General features: G+C 40.2%; 1 protein-coding gene across 1 annotated transcript in view; it reads left to right on the top strand.

The window, feature by feature from the left end:
- The window catches only part of LOC126385214 (pleckstrin homology domain-containing family A member 5-like), a 628,760-nt gene that overhangs the window by 605,679 nt on the left and 14,586 nt on the right, over nt 1-8,495 (top strand). Inside the window, exons 24-29 of the mRNA XM_050036817.1 lie at nt 495-621; nt 1,072-1,263; nt 1,679-1,816; nt 2,211-2,330; nt 6,233-6,378; nt 8,025-8,194. Coding sequence (XP_049892774.1) covers nt 495-621; nt 1,072-1,263; nt 1,679-1,816; nt 2,211-2,330; nt 6,233-6,378; nt 8,025-8,194 — 893 coding nt within the window. The remainder of the gene's footprint in view (nt 1-494; nt 622-1,071; nt 1,264-1,678; nt 1,817-2,210; nt 2,331-6,232; nt 6,379-8,024; nt 8,195-8,495) is intronic.

Below are 8,495 nucleotides of genomic sequence, written 5' to 3'. Positions count from 1 at the left end.
GTGCAAATATCACAAATCACAACAGATCAGCATAATAAATTAACAGTAATCCGCATGACACAATGAGACAGAGAGAGAGACAGAGAGACAGAGAGACAGATGCAGTTAATAACAGTAGCTTACAACAACATTATTGAAAGTAATAATATTATAGTTATAGTTCTGGCTACTGTGGTACAATATGTTGAAAGTATGTATTAATATCACAGTCATTCTGTCTGTCCCACATTTTTCTACTCACTGACGTGGTCAATCTATGTGAAACTGAACATAGGCATTGAGGATTGGCATAGGTAGAAGGTGACAAAGCTACCAATGGGTATGGGCTAGTTTATTATTATATTCATATTGTTGAACTTTTTATATTTGAATCTGTGTCATTTTTACTGTACTGACGGTGCTGTGCCACTGCTGGAACCTCAATTTCCCTGAGGGAACCCTCCCAAGGGATTAATAAAGTACTATAATCTAATCTAATCTAATCTAATCTCTCCAACAGCCCCCCCCTACCCAGTGGGTATCATTCAACCCAGGACCAAATCTCCTATGAGCCCTCCTGAGTCCTCCACTATTGCCTCTTATGTCACCCTGAGGAAGACCAAGAAGCCTGAATCCAGAGCTGTAAGTTTTGCCCTTGGCATCAAGAGAAACAAAAAACTTTAGATGCAGTTGTGGTGGAAGTTTCTGCTCCAGTTAATATTGTCCTCCTGCTCCTGCCGGAATCCTAGATATATCAAGCTCTTAATATCTTAGTAACAATCAATCAATCAATCAATCAATCATTTATGTCTCGTGAATTATACCATAAACACTCCTAAAAACAAGACTCCATAAAATGAGACTAAAAACATCCATCCATACTGACAGTTTTGCCATGGTCAGGCAGTCAGAAATCATTCTCTAGACAGCTTTAATATTCAGAGCATATCAGGGATATTCAGCAATTACTTTGAGAGAAAGTCTTGCTGTAGGTAAAAGCCGACAGACCAACATTTAGGCTATTGATGCAAAAAGACCCAAAGTTTCAAGCAAAAAGCAAAATAATGTAACACTAAGTATTGTCCTGTACAGGACCGTCCCAGGAGTGCAGTGGATCAGACAGGATTTGGGGAGCGAGAAGTGGGTAGAACAAGGATGAGTGTGGAGGAGCAGCTGGAGAGGATTAGGAGAAACCAGGAGGCCTCGTCGCTCCGAGAGAAGAGGAGAGAAACGCCATCCCGCTCGCCCTCTTTCAGCAAAGACAACCCATTTCTTATCCAGCAGGTGCCCCCCACATACATACACACACACACACACACACACACACACATTACCAACATTGGACTGTTAACCTACACGACCAAGAGTGGACCTCAGTTTCTGGGCATTGCAAAAATACAAAAATAGAATACAACATTAACTTTTAAGCTCTTTTCCCATATTATTACTGCAAATGTGATTTTTGATTTTTTTTAAATACACATACATACACACACACAAACTACTTTGCTCTTGTGCTAACCCTTACCTGGGGTCTTTAAAAACTGTCAAACATTTTAGTTTATCAATAGAATCAAGTGTGTGTTTGTTTGTTTGTTTGTTTGTTTGTTTGTTTCTGTGTGTGTGTGTGTGTGTGTGTGTGTGTGTGTGTGTGTGTGTGTGTGTGTGTGTGTGTGTGTGTGTGTGTGTGTGGCTACAGAGTCGGATCCAGGCGGAGGGGGCCTGTGCAGATCCTGTGGAGCTAGAAGCGGCTCTGCAGCAGCTGAGGGCTGCTCACATGGAGCAGAGCAGGATGGCTGCTGAGGCTGCCAAGACTCACACAGAACCTGCACCACAGGTTCATGGGATCATTTTATTTTAGTAGTTGTGAACTTCACTCTATCCTGGCAACCTGTTTTCATCAGCAACAAATTCAATTTCAACCAAAATACTTACTAAAATACTTACAATAAATACAAATCTATTTTTATTAACTTTTATTAAATCACAATATATAAACAAAGTACTGGTAATAGTATTTTTTAATTGATTGATGTCAGCACTATACTATAGTGCCATTTTTTCATCAGTGTTACCATAATAGTTAAATAAAGGGTTGGTTATATAACTTTTACTCTGTATGTCCTGGAAATGAATGTTTATATCATCACAAATAAGATGCAAAGCCTCATGCACATTTCCAATGATGACTGTCAAAACAGCTCATGACAAAATTCTATTTCAATCTCCAGGAGTTGCAGAGAGTGGAGGAGGTAAAAAAAGGCGAGTCTGAGGAAGTGCAGCGGGACAGGGACATGACTCCGCAGACTGTGAAAGAGCTGCAGGTTGCGGCCAACAAAATAGACAATGAGGTACTGTGGACAAAGCCTGCACAGCCAGGGAGGACATATACTGTAGATTTGTTCTTGTTTTAGCTTCTATTTATAATCAGTATGCCTTTCCCTTGAAAGTTAAAAATTGAACTAACTGACTTGTGATTGAAGGATAAGTTTTGTGTTTATTTTTATGCTTCTAGGCTGGCGATAGCTGTAGCCAGAGGCATTGTGTTTTCGGGTTGTCTGTCTGTCCATTTGTCCCATTCTCCTAAATGTGATATCTCAAGAACGCCTTGAGGATTTTCTTTTTAAGAATTTTAAATTTGGCATAAATGTCCACCTGTACTCACGGGTGAACAAATTAGATTAGATTGGTGGTCAAAGGTCAGAGTCACTGTGACCTTGCATATGTCTCATTCTTGTAAATGCGATATGTTAGAAGACACTTGAGGTTGGGTTTTTTTTTTGGTTTTTTTTGAATGGCACAAAAAGTCCACTTTGAGTCAAGGATGAACTGATTAGAATTTGGTGGTCAAAAGTCAAGGTCACTGTAACCTTGCATCCATCTCATTCTCGTGAACACAATATCTCAAGAAGGCCCTGAGGGAGTTTCTTCACATTTAGCACAAACGTCCACTTGAACTCAAGAATGAATTGTTGAGAGTTTGGTGGTCGAAGGTCAATGGTGAAAGTCACTGTGACCTCACAAAACATATATCTGGCCGTAACTAAAGAATTTATATGGTATTATAATTTATATGGTATTATGACAGAATTTCACACAAATGTCTAAAGGAATATAATGATGAAGTTATGACATTTATATATATATATTTATATATATTCAAAAAGTCAACTTGACTTTGACATCATAATAATCTACAAAAACACTTTTCTGGCAATTAATTAATTAATTAAAGCCATAACTCAGTAACAGAAGGGGATAGCCTGGTTCCAGACCATAGACGGAGACATTTTAAACGGGCAATGCTCGCTTGTTTTCGGCACCCCCGAGGCATGGATACTAATGACGTCAGATTCTGGGTGAGTCGTTGATCTCTACTGATTGGTTAGGGAAAAATCAAATTCCCTCCCCCTTGTAAATCACCTTCAATGGGGGCAATGTCATGCTGAAGGTTCTGGGAGCTTCAGTCTGACACTCAGGCTAAGAAGGGGAGACATTTGGACAGATTCTGAATTGACACTCATCTTGTGCTAATTGTATAGATCTTTTGTGCTGTTGGGGGGACGATTTGTGTGAAGCATCCATGGTTTCACAGACTTGGAAACTGTGAGTCCAATTTGACTGGTTTGTGGAGGCATACAACTGCAAGGTGGTAATTCTAGTTTTCTTACTGACAACAAATCTCTTGAAAAGACAAAAACCAACAAACCTTAGCACCAACCCTGTTGGTTTAAAAACAGCTCACAATTATGCAGTTTTAATTTTAAGTTACTCAAACAGGAAGAAAGTGCATTTGTTGAGGACTTTTTTCAGATATGAATTCATTCACATTTGTATCATGAGTTTTTCTGGCTGCAGGATGGTGTATGTGGGATGGAGTCAAAACAAAAGCCCCTCTCAGACATCCACCCCTTTACGCTGATCTGGTGGCCATTTAACATGTCGATCTTATGAATGAACAAAACATTGGCATTAGGTACTTACAACTAGCTTGCAGAAGTGCTGAGTTTGTCAGTCTTGGTATGCGTAACAAAAAATTCAAAAGCAACACTTTTGTTTTTGCTCCCATTTTTTAACAGGTTTTAGTGAAAGATCTAAGACTTCTTTAAGCTTTCAGCGGATATTTCTCTCAATTTTTTTGTAAGTGAGCACTTCTCCTCTTCCTCGGTACTCCATCCACCTGAGGTGTGGCATATCGAGATGCTGATAAAACACCAGCATTACTACACAGGTGTTGCATATAAAAGGTCACAGATATAAAGGAATGATGTATCGTGTTGTTGATATTACTGCAATTGCTCTGGCAGTAAACAGTGTGAATGTTAAAACAAAGTACCGTAAAAATTAAAAAAAAAAAAAAAGAAATAACAAACAAACAAATACATGCCTGTCTAAATTAGACGCATGGTCTGGATGCCAAGCAGTTCATTTTTTATTAAAGTTCTTTGGATGTATAAAACCAGGTTGTTGGCTACCCACTCAAGCAAACATTAGTTTGTTGTTTAGATTATGCAAACAAATATTTATGTTTAATCTTTTGTCAATATGGAGATGCTGTTAGCTCGTTTAGATTCTCCACAATTCAATTCTTCAATTCATTTTACTGGAACCATAGCACCAAAGAAGACAGTAATTCATTCAGATTTTGCTGACTGGTAAACAAGAGAGGAAAAAAACGTGGTGACTTCCTACATTACCTCTGAAGCAGTCATATAGTCAGAATATGTGTCCGTTCCTCGATTACCCTGTAAGTTATTTATATTCCATCAAAATAATCAAAGGGTTTTTCATAAAAATTAATCCAAGTTGTGAGTATTGTTTTAACAGGATAAAGTGGTGTTGTGTCGGTATGCCAGGTACCTTAAAACAAGTGCCGTAACTCGGAGCTGGATCAAATGATTCATAATTCATATCTTATTCAAAGCCAGTTTTTTATACAAGTGATATTCATACTGGTTCAAATAAACAATTTTATTGTATTTTCTATCTTTGCAGTTTTGTGTAAAAAGAATTAAAGGCCAGTCCCATATTAATGCCTGTCCCAAATATAGGCCTGTTGAGTTCAGTGATTTAAACAAATAATGGCCAGGGCTACCAATAGAAGTTTTACGGTAGTCTTGATTGTTTCTAGAAGAACCAAACACCAAAATCAGTAAGAAAATAATAGTTCATGACAGTGTCCAACAGGATGACGACCTCATAAACAGCCCAAACAAATGTGAGACATATTAGTCACTGGATATAAATACCTCTACAGATCGGATAGATGTACATGGCATCTGTCCCCATGATGTCAGTAAACAGTAAATTGGTACAGTGCAGTCTACTGGAGGCAACAGGTAGAGGAGAGTCAAAGGAATTCTAACACACAGCTTCACTATACACAGGTCTCTCTGCCAAATTCATCATGTGTAATCCCAGCCTGGTCTGCCACACAGCAGATAATCGGTTATTGTGGTTCTAACATCTCAGAGTGTAATCTGAGACAATAACAGAAGATTTGTGGGAATGTGAAAGAAGCTCGGTTGACTTTCAGGGGTTTATCTCCTGGATTCAGACAGAATTGATAGCTTGGTCTGGGCTGCTTTCCAGTGGGGTGCCACTCCGGAAGTCCAAGGAGCTAGACTGTACACACCACCCTCATTCCACAGCAGAGACAGAAAGAAGTATTTATTATGACCTAATGACTTATTCACTTAGTTATTGATTGTTGTATTCATTCTTTTCTTATTCATCATCCATCTGCTTATTTCTTTTCTGAAGTGACTTATTTCCACATGTATTTATTTTCTTATTTTTGGTTCTCACTTGATTCATTTATTTACTTAATCACTAACTGGCCTCTGTTGGCAGACATCAAGTGTAGTTAAATATTTCATTGTTTGCCAATTTCTATATCCGTTTCTCTGTAGTGATCACTATTTCTTTTTGTTTTTGAGTTAAAAAAATATGACATGGCAGCACAAAATCAGTCTTGCTGTCAGGAAAGATACACATCAGTAGTCTTGCACTGCATGTAACAACACTGACAGCACACCTGAAAGCGCAGTCCTTACCATTACTGTTATAAAAAAAACAGTTGAATAACAGTTTGCTTTAAAAAAAAAAAAAAAAGAGAACTGAACTAATTCCTTGTGTCAGTACTACTTTTTGTATGTAATTCCCAGCACATCGCAGCCATGCAAAGCATGCTAAACTCTCCATTTTCTAATTAAAACATGTTTATGTATGAGCTTTTGTGTGTGTGTTTCAGCTGTGTGAAAGTCAGAGGGTGGTGATTCTTGACCTGGGCACAGATCCAAAGCATGTGGAGATTGTAAACCTTCACCCTTTTGAGGATGACGAAAGCAGAGAACAAGATCTGACCAGCTCGCCGACAAACACCACCACTGAAAACAGGTGTGTATGTGTGTGTCCCAAAATTCCTACTACCCCAACTTTAATTGACGTCACCCATAGTTTTTCTTTAGTAATAAAACAAATATTAATTAGTGTAGCACTTAACCTCAATATGTCCCTAATGGAGTGCTGATTCTCAAAATCTACACTTTAAATAATTTCACTGTAAAACAACAGTAAAGAGCTGGTAGCACAGGCGCCAGCAATATACTGTAATTTTACAGTATCCATACTGTTTAACGTTTTCACAGTCTGCTACTCTAAATTTAATGTGGCAACAATTACTACTCTTTATGATACTGCTTACTGATCTAGTACTTTAATGGTACTGTCATCAGTTTTTTGGGGGGGGGGGGGGGGGGGGGGGGTTTGTAAGAAGAATTAATATTGCTTTATTTTCTGTGTATACAAGTACAGTATAGTATATAAATTAACATTCTGCCACAACATTGTTTTGAATTCAATTTTCTCCCGAGGTGCCGCCTCGTAGGGTAGTCATATTGGCGGAACCCTTTTAGTTTAAACAGCCTTCTGCAACGGGAGGAGCTGTTGATGACGCGGCACGTGCGAGCCACTGGCGGTGGATAAACAGGAAAAAGCTGATAGCAGGAATTAGCGAGCAGCTAGTAGCAAGAGGGAAACGCAAACCTGACAGACACTGTAAAGATGAACAACTGGGGAGACAAGGAATTGCGCGCCTTCCTTGCAAAGAGACCATTAACCGTCAGATGATGGGAACGGTGGGGAACGGGGCAACTTACAAGAGAATCGCAGAAGGACTGACTAGCCGTGGCTTCCCTCCCACGTCACTGGTTACGTCACACACTGAGCTACACGTTTTGTTACTTGCTCACACCCCCCATTGCCCTGAAAAAGACGCATTCTGTATAAACAAAAGTAGGTAGGCGGCATTTTGCCGCGTTCCTTGATTTTGTTTTTATACTGCCAATGCTGAAAAAAGACTGATTGGGCTTTCCTGCAAATTTGCACAATTCCTATCTAAAAAGGGCTTCAGAAACCTGAATGAATTACTATTAGGCCTATAGACTATAACACACCTGAAGTGGATGGGGTAACGGGAGATGAACTATGAGCTCGGGGGTCAAAGACATTGCATTTCTCTGCCTGCATGTGATGCACTTTCACTAGACCCTTGCTCATGATTGTTCATGTTTCTGCCCTTACATGCGAAGGAGTTGTTGAAGTTTACTCCATAGGTTTTTACCCGCTCTGCCATTGTCACTGAGAGCAGGGCCTCTGTGTGTGTGTGAAAAAGATCGACACAGCCGGCCCCACCCTTCACACATGCAGCAGGCAGGTTTCAATACCCATCCCTGTCAAAATCACAAGTAGAAGAAGTTAAATCAATTTCTGTGACCAATTTTGTGAAAAAAGTAATTCATAAATTTCTGACAGAGTTGTGACTTTTTGAATATAATCATGTGTCAGTCTGAGATGGAGTGAGAAGCTGTTCATTGGTGAAACTGCAGATTGAGCACTAAGAGTTTAGAACCAGGGCAAAGGCCCCTCAAGAAAACAAAATACTCTGGAGATAAATGATAGAATTTCTCTTTCTTGTCCCATCAATAGTATTAGGTTTTTCATCAGAGTCAGAGTATGAGCCATTCTGTTTCTGGTGATTGTAGCTTCCAGACTCCAGAGCCTGACACGCCAAGCCCAGAGCCAAAGGAGGAGGAACCAGACTTGACGCAACAAGCCACCAGAAAGGAGAAGCTGGAGAATAGAGTGGACTCTTCCAACCAGCTAACAGCAGATGACAAGAAACACAACAACAACAACAACAACTTGTTGGCTTGTAAGTAAAGACTCCCTCCATCAGTTTCCTCTTCACCACAATGGTCCAGTAAAACACCTTCATCACTGCTGACACCACGCTAAGCCGCCTATACATCTCGTACTCGTACTCGTACTCGTCGTCCTCCGCTTATCCGGGTCCGGGTCGCGGGGGCAGCAGCCTCAGCAAAGAAGCCCAGACAGTCCTCTCCCCAGCCACTTCCGTCAACTCTTCCGCGGGAACCCCAAGGCGTTCCCAGGCCAGCCGGGTGATGTAATCCCTCCAGCGTGTTCTGGGGCGGCCCCGAGGTCTCCTCCCGGTT

This window comes from Epinephelus moara, chromosome 23 (genome assembly GCF_006386435.1).
Source record: "Epinephelus moara isolate mb chromosome 23, YSFRI_EMoa_1.0, whole genome shotgun sequence".
NCBI lineage: Eukaryota > Metazoa > Chordata > Actinopteri > Perciformes > Serranidae > Epinephelus > Epinephelus moara.
The sequence above is the reverse complement of the archived record's forward strand: the minus strand, read 5'-3'. Positions and strand labels throughout refer to the sequence as shown.